Source organism: Camelus ferus, chromosome 3 (genome assembly GCF_009834535.1).
Source record: "Camelus ferus isolate YT-003-E chromosome 3, BCGSAC_Cfer_1.0, whole genome shotgun sequence".
Taxonomy (NCBI): Eukaryota; Metazoa; Chordata; class Mammalia; order Artiodactyla; family Camelidae; genus Camelus; species Camelus ferus.
This window is the reverse complement of record NC_045698.1, coordinates 77,987,894-78,006,397: the sequence shown is the minus strand read 5'-3', so window position 1 is coordinate 78,006,397 and position 18,504 is coordinate 77,987,894. Positions and strand designations below refer to the sequence as shown.

Sequence of the window (18,504 nt, the reverse complement as noted above, 5' to 3'; positions counted from 1 at the left end):
CATCTCTAATTTTCCATCTGCCCTATATCTTCATCCATTCTGCAATTATCATTCAGCATCTACTATATGCCAAGCACTATTCTAGGGATTATGGATACAACGCTTAAAAAGGCAGTTATTACTCTATGAGTTTATACTCAAGTGCATGATTCAAAGTAATAAATAAAAATAATTTAATGTCAAGTGCAGTTTGATGCTGTGAAGAAAAATTAGGCTAGGTAAAGAGTAAGATGAATAGACTATCCCTGTGGAAGGGGTTTGGGAAGAACTCTCTGAGTAAGTGACATTTGAGCAGAGGCCCAAATGTATTGAGGGTGTAATCATGGCAAGATGAGGGGAGAGCCTCTCAAGCAAAGACAACAGGTGCAAAGAACCTCAGCAGGAATCAAACACTTGGCATATTTAAGGAGCAGAAAGAAAGCTAGGGTTGCCTGGAATGTTGGGAGGCAGTAGGAGAGGGAGAGAGTAGGAACTGAAATTTAGAAATACAGGGGCCAGGTCAAGCAGAGCCTTGTAGTCCATATTAAGTACTTCAGTAACAAGGACTGCATCTCCGACTGCACCAGACACGTCATCGTTTTCTCTGGTGAACTCTCACCCTCTCCCATATGGTTCTGCTGAATCTCCCTCACAATACCTGCCTGTAACCCTGCTATAAATACAGGACCCAAGTCAGGTCCAGTATTGTACCCTCTCATCCAGTCCCCAGAGAGTAGACGGTCACATGACTCAAGCAGGATCAAAAGTTTTAACAACTGCACTGCTACCTTGTGCCAGGGGCTGTCTGCATTCCATTTACCACCAATGATGAGAGTCCTCATTGTCAACTAAATGGTGCATAATCCAAATCCAAAATCTTATGCCAGCATCTGCATTTCTGGATCACTCCTGACACCAAATGTCACAGGTTGGGCCCACCTATGAGAAGGATAATGGCCTGTGGGAGTGTTCTTGTGATAAAAATCGGGAAAGGAGAAGGGAAGAAGCAGAGTGGGACAAGGGGAAAAGATGAGTCACAATGCTATCTCAATGGAAATCTCAGCCTTCTCTACATAAAGTCTTGAAGCTAGGGTGACTCTTAAGAGTTGTCTCAAGTTGGGATAAGGGGCCTGAGCATTTATACCCCAACCAACCAGTCACTGGAGATGGGCCACCCTGTAAAGGCACATGGCTTGGGCAAGGCAGCTCTCTTCAGCTGAGGCAATATCCCCAAGGGGCTGAATCTGATGGCTTTCTGCCAGCAGCCCACCCAGCATCGGGGGAACTGTTTACTTCCTAAATGGCTATCTGGGTAATATATCATGGTGCCCTCATAGAAACTGACTAGCAGTAAATAATGGATTTTTATGATAGTTTGGTTTTTTTTTTTTTAATGTCAGTTTCAACTATAATGTAAATACTTACAAAGTTTAAAACCTTCAATTCAATCTTGAGGGTTGTAATTGAGAATAAAATACAATGAAAGGCTGAAGTACCTCACGTTGTCAAGGAGGAGAAAATTTCTCTCTACCCCTCATGGTTCTTTTGGCTGATCTAATAATTAAATTGACACAAGGCAGATTAACAGGAGGGAAAAAAAAACAAACTTAATTTTGTACGTACAAAAGTCTCATAGATACAGAACCCACAAAAGTGACCTAAGTAGGCAGCTTTCATACCTTTTAGACAGAGAAACAGTAAATTTGTGAAGAAATGACAAGACAAAGGGGGTTGGGCTTGGAGAAGTAAATTGGTAAACTAACAAGATCTGTCTATTACACAGACTTTTTGGCCCTGAATTTCCTGTTTGGTAATAAGGATGTCTGTCTACCTCCTGGTACAAGCAGGGTAACTTTCATGTGGGAGGTTTATTTCCTGTTTTCAGGGGGACATAGGAGGATCAAAGTATCCTTCTTGTACCAGCTGTGTCTAAAATAACTCTAATTCAAAACAATTAATATGCCAAACAGCCTATTTTGAGGCAGCAAGCCCTAAACCCCATCAATGCATTGCTTGGTACTCAGTAAATGTTTTCAAATTAAATCTAATAAAACTTGACCATTAATGCTCCCATATGAAAATTCACATATAAATCCAACATCACAGACAGATGTTTATAAGGAATCTCATACTTTAGAAATTCAGTGAAGTTTCATTGAACAGATCAGGGTTTTCACTGAAAACAGAAAGAATGAAGAGGTTTTTTTGTTTGTTTGTTTTGTTTTGTTTTGTTTTTTACAAAAGATCTGTTTACAAAGAGGGAGGCAGTGTTAAGGAAAAACAACAAGGGAAAATGAAGCACCCAATGACTAGCAAGAGCTGGAAGTTACCACCACCCCTAGACCTGATGGAGCAAAGGAAGGAACAAGAAGTTATTGGAAACCAGAAAGTCTCAGATGTAGGAAAGAGCTATCTGACAAGAGGTATGGCTTTTAGCAGAGGATCAAGGACATGGAAAACCTGCCCAGTGACCCAGCAGACAGACATAGAGAAATAAATTCTCAGCTCTCTATCCTCTCACCTTTCCATTTCTTGCCGGTGCCTCCCATTGGCCAAACCCAAGAAGAAGTCGGAGGACATAAAAGCCAGCATCCTGGGCACAAGGAGAGTGATCTGTAAGGACAGAGACTATCCATCATAGCAACCTTAATAGCTGCTTACTGAAATTTAAGACACAATATTGAGTTTTAGATAGTTATGTTTATCAGTGCAAATGAAAAGGTAGTTTCCTTAAAGGGCACTTTATTGATTCAATATTCTCAGCTTTAGTGGAAAGAGTTGTAAATGGTGAGCACTTTGGGTACTGTCTTGGCTTGAGTGTGGCTGAGAATACTGCCAAAGTCAGAAAGGACTAAAAAACAAAGAGAACAAGGAAGTGGAGGGGAAAAAAAGCACATTTTTTGAAGACTTAGGCACTTCAAGCCCTTTAGGGGAAGAAACATAGAAGGTTTATACGCTTAAGAGGTGAGTCCTGAGCACATGCCGTGGCTCCTCATCATGCCTTTGTTTAGTGGTCTGTACACAAGGGATGCTGCAGAGCATCTGTCCAGCTATTTTCACCGAGTGGTCTCTGTATTTGATTTGGGTTTTCTTTCTTCAGGTCTGAGGAATCCAAACACCAGTATTTATATCATGTCCCCTATACATCATCAATACTCCTTATACACACATTTATAGGGTTATCACTGGCTCTGGAAAGAACATAATGCGCATAATCGTAAAGCATGTCTAAAGTCAACCAGGGAAGTGGGTAGGAGGGTGAGTCACAATGAAGACTCTGTGCCTTCACCACAGCCCTCACCATTACCAAGATCCTTTCTGCCTCAGGGGAGGACAGGCTTTTAAGTCATGATTGTAACTGAAATATACAAACGTCTCAAAGCCAAAGAATCTAAAGTCCGCAACCAGTATCGCTCCGGTCCCTCAGAAGCTAGAGACACATCTTTAAAGTATGCTATGATTGAAGAAGAGCTCCAGCTCCAAGTGTGCCTCCCAGTCAAGGCATCCTTTTGACTTTCCAAAAGACCTGTTTTCAGTCGAAGCTCTCCCGTAACCTTCGGGCATCAGGTTCTTCATCTGTAAAACAAATAATGAACTTCATGATTCCTTAAATTCCTTCCAACCCTAAAATGATCTTGAGAACATACCATTTAAATCACTGCACTTTTTCATTCATGTCAATAAAGCTTGTGATTGGCATTTGAAAACACCATGCAACACCACCATCTAGTGGAAAAAAGGAAGTAATACTAGCAATGATATTTAATACAAATGAAATGAGATTTCATGAGAATAGTTACTTAGAACATTCCAAGTAGTATTTCTTAACTTTTTTATAGATTGTAGGCCTCTTGGAAAACCTAAATTCCCCCCAAAATGCAAAAGTCACATATATTAAAATTCTGCATACAATTTCAGGGAACATATGGTCTTCTCCAGCCCTCTCCGATCATGCATGGGCCACAGTTTAAGAACTTCTACTGTATACATTATTTCAGGCATTGGGAAATGAATAATGATCCCATAATTATTAGGAATCAATAGATTTTTATAACAGGTTTATGTCTCCCCTTTTAAAAAAAATCCAACCATAAATCCAACTTCCTTGTTTGTAGGGATACTTCATTGTATTAGGGCTGGTGAGAAGCAGGGTCCCACCTTCCATAGCAGAAGAGTCCAGGTCCTTCTGCTTCCTACTGCTTGACAGGAAGGGTACCTGGTTTGCCAGTCATTTGCTCCCACCAATTTTGATTCTTGAGAGGCTGTGGCAAAGACACAGGGGAGACTGGAAAAATCACTGAAGAAGTGGGAATCCAGCACTGTCAGTGTGCAATGACTGCAAAGCCAGGGTAAGATCCTGGACTGATCTTTCCTTGGCTATAATTCCATCTACTCACTTTCCTGCCCATTTCTATATCTGGTTCTTCAATCCCATCAGTTCTGTGAACTGTTTGACATCCTTCGAATGAATTCCTTTACTGCTTAAGTCAGAATGTGTTACTTACAATTAAGTTACACTGAAGTTTTTGATTGATACACACACCAAATTCTTGGGGATGACCAGAAAGGTAACTTTTATTCAGTGCAACGTATTTTATCATTTTCACTTACAGCAAAAGATCCAAAACTAATTAAAATTTCCAGAAGCCACCTCTCTAAAAATGATCAAATACTCGCAGTGCATTGCAGTATAGTCCAGTCTGATAGGCACTTTTTTTCTCAACTGATGAGCCTATGTTTCGCTATTTATACAGTTCTCTAAGAAATCATTTCTTATTTTGTTACTTTCCCTTCATTTCACACCAGAATTTGTTTAAAACAATCTCAAATACCTTCGGAACAAGACAGAATTCTCTATATGTTTACATACTCACGTAAGTGTTTCTGATAAGTAGCCAGGATTAATTAAGAGTAGGTGAAACATTCTTAGAAAAATTAACTGTAACTACAAAATCTTCTTTAAAAAAAAAATGCCACATGAAAAGGAAAGAAACACCAACAGGTCTCTGTGTGTGTTTTTTAAACTCAAACAGAATAGGCCCAGTTTTTAAAAAAGATTATTTCCCGATTTAAAAATAATATTTTGTGTTCACTAAACTTATTGTGATAATCACTGCATGATGTAGATAAGTTAAATCATTATGCTGTACATCTTAAACTTATATAGTGCTGTATGCCAATTATATATCAATAAAATTGAAGCAAAAAAATAAAAATAAATTTAAAAAATTTACCCAGGTATAGCTAAGACTGTTTCTATACCCAAATCATGTTGTTTAACGAACTATATGCTCCACTTATAGCTAAATATACCTTAAAATATGTGGTAAAATTGATGACCCACTCTTGTTTAGTAATACCACTCCTGGGGATCTGTTTTAAAGAAATTATTTAAAATAAGAAAATGTTTGCAATCATACTATACACAATAGGGAAACAAATGAAATTATAAATTTTATTCCAAAAAGTGAAATTCATTGAATATTATATAGCCATTACTACGAAAGAATCAGAAGTCTGCAATAACATGGGGAAAATAAACCTAAATAGCTATGGACACATGAATGGATAAAGAAAATGTGGTACATACATACAATGAAATATTACTCAGCCTTGAAAACGAAGGAAATCCTGACACACACAATACCATGAATGAACCTGGACAACATTATGCTAAGTAAAATAAGCCAGTAATAAAAGGACAAATACTGCATCATTCCACTTACATGACATATCTAAAATCATCAAAATCATAGATAAAGAATACAATAATGGTGGCCAGGGAGTGGGGGAGTGGGAAATAGAGGGTTGCTGTTTGAAGGGTATACAGTTTCAGTTAAGTAAGTTGAGTAAGTTTTAGAAATCTGCTGTACAACAATATGCCTATAGTTAACATTATTGTATTGAGCACTTAAAAATTGGTTAAGAGGGCAGATCTCATGTTAAGTGCTCTTACAACAATATAAATAAATAAATAAATGTATTGAGATTTGTGTCATGGCCCACAAAGTGGTCTATCAAGATAAATGTTCTGTGTGCACTTGAAAAGAATGTATATTCTGCAGCTGTTGGTGGTAAGTTCCATAAATATTAGGTCAAGTTGGTTGACAGTGTTCTATAAGCCTACAATATATTTGCTCATTTTTTGCCTTCTTTTTCTATCAGTTATTGACAGAAAGGTTATTGAAATCTGACAATAATTGTGAACTTATTTTCCCTTTCAGTTCTATTAATTTTCACATAAGTATTTTGACGCTCTATTACTAGGTGCCTAAACATTTAGATTATACCCATTGACCAACTGATTTAGATTATATCAATTGATCCTTATTACTGACTGTCTTTATGCCTGGTTTTTATAGTCTTCGCAGTGAATTCTACTTTGCCTAATATTAATATGGTCATTCTAGTTTTTAAAAAAATTAATAGTAGTATGGTATAACTTCTTCCATTTTTTTAACCTATTTGTGTCATCATAGTTAAAGTACATTTATTGTAGGCATCATGTTATTGACTCTTGATTTTTTCATCCAGACAAGCTCCCCCCTTTAACTGGGATTTTTAGACATTAATATGATTATTGATTTTGTTAGATTTGAGTCTATCATCTCGCTATTTGTTTTCTATTTATTTAGTTTCTATTTGGTATTTCCATTTGTTCTTTCTTCCTCCTTTCTGCTTTCTTTAGAATTTTCACAAGTCTGGCTAGTGGGAATAGGCACTGTTACTACCCCTTTATAAGCACTAGGCATCCTGATTCCCTGTAATCCTTTCAGATGTTCCTTTTCCTGACCTCAGGTAGTTTCTGCACATGCATGCACACTGATTAGCGCTCTGAGTACTCCAGGGGCCTGTCCACAGATCTCCGGGGTTCTCCCTCAGGTAGTTTCTGCACATGTAAGCACACTGATCAGCACTCTGATGAGTACTCCAGGTGACTGTCGACAGATCTCTGGGGTTCTCTTGCTATGCAGTTCTACTCTTTCTGCTATTCTGTTCTATGACGCTTTGGCTTCCTCACTCTAAATTCTGTCCCCTCAACTCATAAACTCTAAAGTTCTGCTTCAGTTCCCCAACTCTATGGCACAGTATAGAAACTCCCTGAGGCAGTAAACTTGGGCAATTGTAGGATTCACCTTGTCTTCTATGTCTCAGGAATTACAGTCCTTCGCCTGATGTCCATTGTCTTAAAAACTGCAGTTTCATGTATTTTGTCTTTTTTTTTTTAATGTTGTTTCAGGAAAGAAAGTAAATTTAGTCCATGTTACTCCATTTCATTTAGAAGTGCAAGTCCTCACTACCCAATTTTTAAAAACTACTCTAAAAAACCAATAATCAAGACTTCAATATTGGTGAAGAGAAAGATACATAAATCAAGAGGACATAACAGAGTTTAGAAAGAGAGCCAAAGAAATATGGCAAACTGATTTTTAACAAAGGTGCAAAGACAATTCAATAAAAGTGTTTTCAAAAATGGTATTGGAATCAATGGACATTCATATACATAAAAATGAACCTTAACCTAAATATCACAACTTGTACAAAAATTAACTCAAAATGGATCATAAATCTAAATGTAACAAATGCAAATTAGATAACGTTTAGAAGAAAACAGGAGAAAACCTTCATGACTAAGGATTAGGCAAAAGAGACATGACACCCGAATCATGATCCATAAAAGAAAAAAAACTGATAAATTATGGCTCATCAAAATTTAAAACTATAAAGAATACTGTTAAGAGAATTGAAAGACAAGCTACAGATAGACAAAAATATATTTGCAAATCACGTATCTGACAAAGAACTTGTATTCCAAATATAATGAAATCTCAAAACTCAACAGTAAGAAAACAAAGGATTTAATTTTAAAGTGGTCAAAACATTTGGACAGACACTTCACCAAAGAGGACATATGGGAGACTGCTATAGGCTGAGTATCTGTGTGTCCCCAAAATTCCTATCTTGAAATCTTAATGCCCAGTATGGTGATGTTAAGAGACTTTCTGGGGCCTTTGGGAGTTGATTATGTGAGGGCTGAGCCCTCATGAATGGATTAGTGCCTTAATAAAAGAGGCTCTAAGAGAGCTTGCTCATTCCCTTCAACTCTGTGAGGACACAGCAGTAAGTCAGCAGCCTGCAGCCAGGAAGAGGGCTTGCACCGGAACCCAACCATGCTGGCACCTTTATCTTGGACTTCCAGTCTCCAGAATTGTGAGAAATAAATTTTGGTTGTTTATAAGCCACACACCACACAGTTTGTGGTATTTTGTTACAGCAGCCTGAATAGACTAAGACAGCAAAGTATTAAGCACATGAAAAGATGGTCAACTTCAGCAGCCATTACAGAGATACAACCTAAAACAATGATCAGATACTATTACACATCTAATAGAAAGGTGAAAATAAAATACACTAGCAATAGTAAGTGCTGTCAAGTATGTGGAGCAACTAGGAGCTCTCAGACATTGCTGGTAGGAAAGCAAAGTGGTACAGACTCTCTGGAAAACAGTAGTCTCTTACAAAATAAAATACACACTTACCATATGATCCAGCATTCCCAGTCCTAGGTGTTTACTCAAGAAATGGAAACGTATTTCCACACAAAATACTGTACCTAAAGTTGAGCTGTTCTACTTATAATCACACACAAAGAGAAAACAAGCTAAATATTATTCGACAGATAAATGGTTAAAAACAAAATTGGCACATTCTATACAACGGAATCCCACTCAGCCATAAAAAAAATGAACTTTGATATACATAACTTAGATCACTGTTAAAGGCATTATTATGAGTGAAAGAAACTAGACCCAAAAGGTTACATACTATATGATTTATTTATATGACATTTCCAAAAGGAGAAAACTAGAATGCCAGAGAACAGACCAATGGCTGGCAGGCTTTAGGGGTAGTAAGAAGATACAGTTACAAAGGGATAGTGTCAGGGAGTTTTGGAGGTGATGAAACTGTATTCTGATTGTGGTGGAAGTTACATAAATCTGTGTATGTGTAAAAAATTCACAGAGCTGTACACCTAAGAAAAAAAGGTGATTTTACTGTTTGTTAATTCTAAAAGTTAAATCAATTTTAAGGAAAACTTCACAGTAAACCTAACACTAAATGATTGCACAACTAGTTGGCTAAACAGATGTTAGGAGAAGAAATTCCAGGCAGAACAGAGAGCTAAATCTAGCCTCTGATACTGGAAGGCACCTGGTACATTCAAGGAATAGTGAGGAGGTCAATGTGGCTAAAATGGAATGAGCAGAGGGGGAGAGTAGAGAAGGTCAGAGATATAACGGAGGGCCAGACAACAGGTGATTATGTCATTAAAAAGACTTCAGCTTTTGAGTGAAATGGGGAGCATGACAGGGTTTTGAGCAACCGAATAATATGAACTGATCTAATGTTTTTAAAGGATCACTGATTTCTGTGTTGAAAATAGATTGGTGACACAGAGAAGAGGCATCGTGGGAAGTCATTCCAATAACCCAGGTGAGAATGATGATGGTTCAGTCCAGAGTAGTTGTGACAGATGTGATGAGAAACAGTCGGAGTCTAGATATACTCTGAAGGCAAACATAAGAAATTTTTCTGATGGATTGAACTGAGAGTAATAAAGAAGTCAAGTTTCCTGGTCTAAACAACCAAAAGAACGTAACTGGCATCAATTGAAAACAGGACAGCTTTAAGTGGAACAGACTGAGGGGAAATAACAGCAGTTTAATTTTGAATATGCAGAATGTGAGATTTTATTTGACAGCCAAGTAGAAATTCACATTTGGCTAGAAAGACCATGATGCATCCAGTGGCCCTGACCACACTGACTGCACAGTGTGGTCCTCTAGGTAGAGAGGAATCATGGAGAATTTTGGAGCACACTGAGGATATGTGCTATGGGAAGCTCAATTAGACTTAGTGGTGTAGTCTCTTGTGAATTATGTGTTTAGTTGCACTACTTCTGACCTGGTGTTGATTCAGGGATGAAGCTCATTTGACTTAGTCCTCAGACTTTCTCTGTTTCAGGATATAAGATTTTAAATGAAGAATGAGTCTCTGAGGACAAATTCTTAAATGAGTATGTCTTTTCTTGAAGTACTCATGGAAGATTATTCTTTCCTCATTGTCTATCTTTGCTGTAACCGGCAGAGTGAGGCTGAGTTGTTCAGTGGATACAATGGCACATTACTACAATGCAGTGTGCCCTGACTGAGAACAGAAGGTGGACAGCTACATATTCTATTAATGTTCAAAAGATTTTCTATTAAAAACATGTCTTGGGATTTTTTCCCCTCCCCCTATTGTAATAAGGCAAAATTTTCTGAGGAGGTGGTACTGATATGAGGCCATCACCTTCTACAGCAATTCAGTATTCTTCAAAGTATTTGAAATTCATTAATATCTCAGAGGATTCTGTTGATCACTGTTAACTTAGTCCTGCTATACAGTATCAGAAATAACAAAATCTAAGTAATTTAACAGAATTTCATTTAATAAGTATATTTAAAGTTCATTTCTTCCAAAAAGCAGCATTTTAATTACATTCAAGTTATGTTTATCTTAAACATCAACAAAGGCATCATTTACATACAAGGATAGACATTAGAAAACAGATGGAAATTAAAACAAGTTTTATTTTTTAGAAGTCCTTACTTCCAAATTAGAATACTGTGAACTGTTAAATATACAACTAAACAAAATGTACACATTATTAGAAAACCACAAGTTGCTCTAAGAGGAAAAAAACTGTAATGCACATTGAGTGGAACATAATTCACATAGGGCCAATTTACAGGTATGTCTTAAAGTATAAAACAAACAAAAACCCAGTAAACTACAAATACAGGCAAAAGTCACAGCCGACATTTTAAACCAATGCACCAACATAAAATGCTTTCCCAGAGAAAGTAGAAGTGTTCTGAAGATTTTATGTTGACCCACGGTTTTTCACTTCTTTGTTCTCAAATAAAGAAGCAGACGACTTAAGAGTTTTCTTTTTGCCTTTAAATTAGATTCACGTTGGTTTTTTGTTACATGGCAATGACCCAAATGTATTATGAGAAGTGCTATCAAACCCATTCTACTGAAAACTTAGTAACCAAGACATTTCTTTCATTTCTCCCTGTACCTCCATTTCCCTTCAGAAAGCCTCTAAGAAAACTTTATAGACAATTGTGGTAAAGAGATCAAACCAAATTATTCTAAGATGGCAAAGAAATATGAGAGTTGGCACTAACATGGGTTTACATAAAATTACTCCCATTAAACCACAAATGCAAAAACAGAGAAATTCTATCTGAAAACATAAGTAGGATAAAAAGTACTGGAAAACAAATAGAAGGCATTTAGAATTGTGGTGCTTACGGGCTTATTTTGGAACATGTACAGCAACCAAGATACCACTAACTGTTAAGAATATTTTTTTTCCAACTTGTATAACTTGCTTAAATTTTTAACTTGTCTAAATCAAGTTTATTTAGCCAAAACAAAGAGGTCATAATTACTGTGGTTTTACAGAGCTGTGTGAAGACTGTAATGTTGGAGAAAGGAAAGTTTGGTACACATCAGATTAAAAGAGGCAGTACCAGGTATAAAACTAAGCATTTAATCTTATCTGATCAGTCAGGGAAGAACTCTGCTTTTCTTCAGTTTTTACTGCATTTCATAATTGCAGAAAAAGAACATCCTTTCTTCTTTTTTTCTTAATGTATCTCAGGCTAAAAATGGCAGAGTGAATAGTCCTTAATCAGCACACACTTTTTTAAAGGGACATTTTTAGAATTTGGTCATTTGCTTTGCTTTGCATGTTTTTTAACGGTAAATCTTAAGAGCTCACTCTTCTAAAAATAGTACTCAGAAGTACAGATATAGTTAGGCCTTTCTTAAAAGTAAACAATTTACTTTGAATTAAAAAAAGTCAGTAAGAGTTATAAGTCAGTGTTTTAAACATGAAATGTTTAACTTTAAATTAAGTATGTTTAACTTCTATTCTGTCAAATAATGAAACTACTACTATTTTATTCAATTATAAACCTACAATTAACAAATATATAATCATTCCCTATGATCACTATAAAAATTAAATTATCCTTTTCTCTTTTATATGAAAACGGTGGTTCTAAACAAACACCTTTCAACCAGAAAAGCCCATTCATAACACACAATCCCAGCTCAGTTTTTGGAAGTCAGGGCATTCAGTGGTTATAAACAGGCATGATATTCTTCTGAAGCTAAGAGTTCTGGAAGAGTTAAAAAAAAAAGAAGAAGAAGGAAAAAAAGAAGAAAAAAAGAAAAGAGACATTATCTGAAAAATATCCTTAATGACCACAAATACTGCCAATACTCAAAGTCAAGTATGGTATAACCTGAGTCTCAATCAGTTGTGGTTTTTTCTCCCAGTGGAAGGCGTTCCCATAACTGGAGCAACTGTTCACCAACCTGAGGTTCTAGTTCCTAGGTAAACCAAAAGTCAGAATAAACATAAAAAGAACTAGATTGAATTTTTTTATCAACAAAACTCATAATGATAAAAATGTAAGAAAATCACTTTCAACTTTATGTTTCTACTAGAACATGCTAAAATCATATGGTATGCATTGCTCTAATTCTTTTCATCAAGATACAGAGTTGACTTCCAGACTTCAGGAGTATTATTAACCTGTAAATATTGTAACTATTTGTGATAAAATGGTGAAAAATTTCTAAGGAGTTCTTTCGGAATTTTTTTCTATAGAAATAATGAATTTTGTTTTTCATGAAGATTTAGCAAAAGCATTCAGCTTGAACTTCCAAAGGTATTTATTGTGAAACCCAGCATATTAGATGTTTGGGGCTTTTTCTTAAGAAACTATCTTAAATGACTGCATATTCTCAGGAATTAGGTTTATTTCAAAATCACTATTATAGAATAAAAATGAAAATACTATGACATAATTGAAAAGAATGTCATTTATGTTCCTCTTGTGACATGATGTGCACTTAAAAAGAACTTTAACACTTTTCATATGGTGATCTGAACTGAGTCACACTGGTTCAAATAAATTATTAGGTATGACCTTAAGCAAGACTAATTTCTCTGAATCAATTTTCTCCTACAAAAAAACTGGGCTAATAACTCATACTAGGCCCAAGAATTGAATTACCTCATATAAAGCAGCTAGCGCAGTAGTCAATATATATGTTAATTTCCATCATCTTCACTAGTTTAAAATGCTTATCAGTACCATCATCAAGGCAAAGTAAAGCATAATATAAATAAAACAAGCCACAAAAATATAAAAAGGTTGTTATATATGTTATATCATTAGTTAAAGCCATCAAGAACTTAGATATTGTTGTTATCCTTAGACTTTAGTGAAATTATTTGAGAATAACACTAGGTTTTAATCCTATCTTTAGTTAGTAAGACAACAGAAACCTCCATAAAGTAACTTATGAAAGATTTTTTTATATGCAATGACAGAATTCAAATTTACAAAGTGTTGAAAAAATACAATGAGCTCTGTCACACACATCTGCAAGTAGGTTTGTAACTTGCTCTTTTACAAATCTGACCATTTATCTCCCCATGGGCGCACAGAATATACATTTGTGTTCTTGCATCTGCTCCTCAAACAAATCACTGAGTAACAGCCAAACAAAACAAAAAGTGGAAGAAAAATATTAAATGTCATTGTATACCTGCCCATCTCTGCTTATCTGGACTTTTTTGTTGTCATTCCAAGGATTGAGTAAATGGTGTGCAAACTGAAAGGGAAGATTTTCTTTTCGTATCCACTCCACCTTAAACACTCCTCCTAGTCCAGCTGAGCCCCAGTCCTGACTCTTCTCCCTTCCTATCTCAGACGACATTCTAGAAAATCCCTGTGGGTAAAATGAGGAGGAAAGGGTAAAGGATGATATTAAAATGTCTGAATTCAATTTACCTGAGAAAAGTTCTGAGCTGTTCATTTTTTTAGGGTAAAAATGTAATATAAAGATAACAGCTAACAAAAATTTAAAAACTACTCTTTTAAGTGTTTTTCATAAAAAGATGAACTAGCAAATTTTAGAGGAAAGACCAATTCCAGCCTTTTAATGTAATTTCAAATACAAATATATTTTCTAAATAATGAATCACAGTTCTAAACCCACATTTATTCCACTATAAATGGATACAATCTAACTTCTAGGTTTTTAGTTTCAAAAATTATAATAATATTGAATAATAAGTTATTTGGTAAATTCAGATATACATCAAGTCAAGAAGAGTTAAGAAACATACTCAGTTTCTTGACTGTCAATTCTAATCTCTTTGGCTTATTTAAATACATATTTTATCAAAAAGCCACACTTCTCATTACTTTAAAGCAACCTGGGAAATAGTCAATCTAAAGTTGTCTTCAGAAGGTAAAACTGTTTATCTGGAGAGGCTCTAGTAAAACAAGGCAAAAATAAAGGGATCCCTATATTTCATTCCTTTGAAGAGGTACAATATATTCCTCATCCTCAGTCAAGCAAAATGCATTCTTGCATTCCTATGCAATAAAAAGCCAGCTTCTTTTTAATCTCCATCATCTAACTGATCTAATCTGCAGCCAGAACAATGCCGTTTTACTGTTTCAGGATGGCTTACCTGGAAATGTCCAGATCCTTGAACAGAAAATACCAAGTAAACCATGCTGCTTTCCCAAAAAGCTCGATTTAGCTTCCGCTCATTACTAGGGGTTGTAGACCAGATACCCTTCTGCTGAGAAATTTCAAGGTTTCTCAAATTGCTACTCTTCATTATAAAGTATCGAATAGGCATGTTTGGTCTTGGTGAAGGAGATTTTGAGCCCTAAAAAAGAATGCATAAATTCTTGAAAGGTAATTTGACCTTTCAAGATCAATAGGCTCTATTAAATAACATCTTCATAAATATATAAACCAAAATATTTTATCTAATATTCAACAAATAGCTCTATCATGCCTGAAAACCTGAACAAGGCCCACCCAATCAAAATGAGGTTAAGGAGCCAAAACCAAGGACTCTTTTTCAGAGCATTCAAAAATCCCTTAACAAAAAAGGATCCTGGATTACAAACTTTGATTTATATGTACTTTCAGAAAATATTTTAACACATTTTCAAGGTCTGAAAACAAAACAAAAATTGCTCCAGCTTACTGCCTGGATATAGTTTCCAGGCGACAATGCAGGAAAGGGAAACAAACAGAATCTAACGTTCTCAGTGAATTACAGAGATACAGCTTAGAGTTTAGAGGCCAAAGTGACTAGAACTTGCCTGGCAGTGTACTAGACAGAAGGGAGTTGCAAGGAGAGTTTCCCAGGAATTGCAGAAGGGGTCCCCAAAAGTTCCTGGCTAAGTGCTGACCTGCATATAAGTGAGAAAAAAGGACCTGAGGCCAGCAAAGATCGAAAGGAAAAGAGCTCCTGGAGCTCACGTATGATTGGGAATATTTCATCTTATCTCCTGTCAGAATGGAAAGAACTTATAATACATAGGGCATTAGCCCAGAGAAGGATCACACCTTAGTACTGGAACTAAATTAATATCAGAATAAAAATTGTCCAGGACCCGCACTAACACTGCTTAAAAGTAAATCTCAAAAGGATTACTACACTGATTGCAACTAACTTAACTGTATATCAGAAAAACGTCTAACACTATTTAAAAGAATACAACAAAAGTCTCACAACCAAACAAAATTAAAAGGAATGCAAATAAACAGGAGAATATGGTCCACAACCAGGAAAAAAATTAATCAATAGGAATAGAGTGAGATCTGAGAGATTATGAAATTAAGGAGACAAGAATGTTAACACAGCTATTCTAAATATGTTCACCATGTTCAAAAAGGTAGAGGAAACATGAATGTGATGAGAAATGCAAGGTGTTTTTGTAAAGACCCAAAGGAAACTCTGAAGATGAAAATATTGTATTTGAAGTGAAAACATGCTAGAAAGAATGCACATCAGATTAGACACTACAAATAAAAACAGAGAACTTAAAGACATAGCAATAGAAACTATCTCAAATGAAACAAAGAGACAAAAATAACTGAAAAAAATGAAGAGCATATCAGTGACCTGTGGAACAATTTCAAGAAGCTGCACATTTGTGTATCTAGAGTTCCAGAAAGGAGGAAGGAGAGGTGACAAATAAAAAATATGTGAGAAAGGATGGTGTTAAATTTCTCAAAATTGATGAAAACCATAAATACACAGATTGAAGAAGAAATATAAAGAGACCAGACCAAGTCATATCAAAATCAAATAGCTGAAAACCAATGATAAAAAGAAAATCTTAAAAGCAGCTAGACAAATTATATGCAAAGAAACAAAGATAAGAATGATAGAGCACTTTCCATTAGAAACTATGTAAACTATGTAAACCACAATACAACAGCATTATCGTAATGAAAGAAAAGCACTGTCAACTTAGAATTATATACACAATAAAAACATCTTTCAAAAACAAAAGTGAAAAAGAATTTTCACACAAAAGATAAAAGAATTCATTTCCTGAAGATCTGTACTTGAAAAAATGTTAAAAGAAGGTTTTCAGGCAAAAGTATATGATTCAAGACAGAAATTCATGTCAACACAAAAGAATAAAAAGCACAGGAAATGGTAAATACTGAGTAAATATAAAAGACATTTTCTTGACATTTGGTAAAAAGATAGTTGACTATGTAAGTAAAAAATAATACATTGTGGTATTTATAGCATATGGAGAAATAAAATATATGAAAGCAATAACACAAAGAACTAAAAGGTAAAATAAAAGCATAACTGTTACAAGGTTCTCAATCTATAACTGAAATGGCATAATACTGATTGAAGATACGTAAGTGTAAGATAAAAGTGACTTAACTAGTGGATTCTGTCAAACATTTAAGGAATAAATAATAGCAAATCTACACATCTCTTTCAAAAAATTAAAGTGGAAGGAGTACTTCCCGACTAATCTTAAGAGGTCAGAGTTATTCCAGTACCAAAACTATTCAAAGATAACACAAGAAGAGATAACTAGAGAAAAATATCCCTCATAAACAAGGATCCTTCATTTAACAAAATTTGTGACAGAACAAAATCAAATCCAGCAATATTTTAAAAGGATAATTCATCATGACCAAATGAGGTATAAACATTAGAAAATAAATGAAAGCCACTATATTAACAGACCACACATACACAAAAAAAGAACTGTATTATCATTTCAATAGGTGTAAAGTAAAAAAAGCACTGAATATAATTCATTGCTTATTTCATAATAAACCTTCTTAGCAAACTAGATCCAAAAGAAAATATCCCACTAAATGGTGAAAGACTTAAAACTTTCCCTTTAAGGTCAAGACAAGATGTGGGTTCTCAACACCTTTATTAAATATTTTATTGAAGATTTTAGCCAGAGAGATACAGCAAGAAAAGAACTGAACAGCATCCACAGTGGAAAGAAAAAAGTAAAATTATTAAAAGTATGACTACTCATGTAGAAAATCCTGAGAAATCTACATAAAAAGTTTATAGAATTGATAAGTGAACTAAGGTCATGGAATATAGGATAAATCTACAAAAATCAAATATATTTCTAATAATGAACAACTGAAAAACAACAAGTGTTAAAAATACAAATGAATGCCAGTAATGAACAAATGAAAAAAAATAGTGTTAAAAATATAAAATACTTCGGAATAAATGTAACAAAAAATGCATAATACTTGAACTCTGAAATTTATAAAACACTATTGAGAGAAATTAAAGAATATGTAAATAAATGCAGTTTACTTATGGTTGGAAGACTAAAAATTGTTAATTGTAGATTTTCTTCAAGTTGATCTGTAGATTTAATGCAATTCCACTCAAAATACCAGAAAAATTTTCTGTAGAAATTGACAAGCTTTTTCATAAGTTTATATGAAAGCACAAAGGACTTAGAATAGCCAAAACAATTTTGCAAAAGAACAAAGTTGGAGAAAAATCATTAGCTGAATTCAAGACTTGCTATAAAGCTACTATAATCAAATCATTGTAGTACTGGCAAAATGAGAAGTATACAGATCAATGAAACAGAATAGAGTCCAAGAAACAGACCACATATTTATGGTCACTGATTTTTGACAAAGGTGCCAAAGTAATTCAATGAAAAAAGGTCTTTTCAACAAACGGTGCTAGAACAACTGCACAGACAAATGCCAAAAAATGATCCATGACCGATCCATACTATAAATAAAAGTAACTTGAAATTAACTAACTCAAGGTATATGAAATATATCATACACCTGCATGTAAGAGCTCCAACTATAAAATATCTAGAAGAAAGCAGAGGAGAAAATCTTTGTAATCTTGGGTTAGGCAAAGATTTCTTAGGACATAAAAAATATGAACTGTAATAGAAAAAACAGATAAAACCAAAATAGAAAAAAATAGATGAAATGGGCCTCCATCAAAACTAAAACCATTTGTCCTTTAAAAGGTACCATTAATAAAATGTAAACGCAAGCACAGACTATTAGAAAAAATTTGCAAAACACATACAATTA

The 18,504-nt window shown here is 34.9% G+C and overlaps 1 protein-coding gene and 1 long non-coding RNA gene across 4 annotated transcripts in view; both read right to left on the bottom strand.

Moving 5' to 3' along the window:
- Positions 1-943: 943 nt before the first annotated feature.
- On the bottom strand, positions 944-7,134 carry LOC116662666. Its single transcript, XR_004318645.1, has 3 exons — positions 7,116-7,134; positions 5,293-5,352; positions 944-3,555 (listed from the first exon to the last, which is right to left on the bottom strand). It is a non-coding gene; the product is annotated as an uncharacterized LOC116662666 (long non-coding RNA).
- Positions 7,135-10,453: 3,319 nt separating this feature from the next.
- Positions 10,454-18,504, bottom strand: part of YTHDC2 (YTH domain containing 2) — a 62,242-nt gene continuing 54,191 nt past the window's right edge. For 2 of the 3 annotated variants that reach the window (XM_032476512.1, XM_032476514.1), the window contains 3 exons: positions 14,594-14,797; positions 13,660-13,842; positions 10,454-12,432 (listed from right to left, as the gene is read on the bottom strand). In XM_032476512.1, coding sequence (XP_032332403.1) covers positions 12,352-12,432; positions 13,660-13,842; positions 14,594-14,797 — 468 coding nt within the window. In that variant the 3' untranslated portion in view covers positions 10,454-12,351. The remainder of the gene's footprint in view (positions 12,433-13,659; positions 13,843-14,593; positions 14,798-18,504) is intronic. The other variant, XM_032476513.1, reaches the window with a different exon arrangement.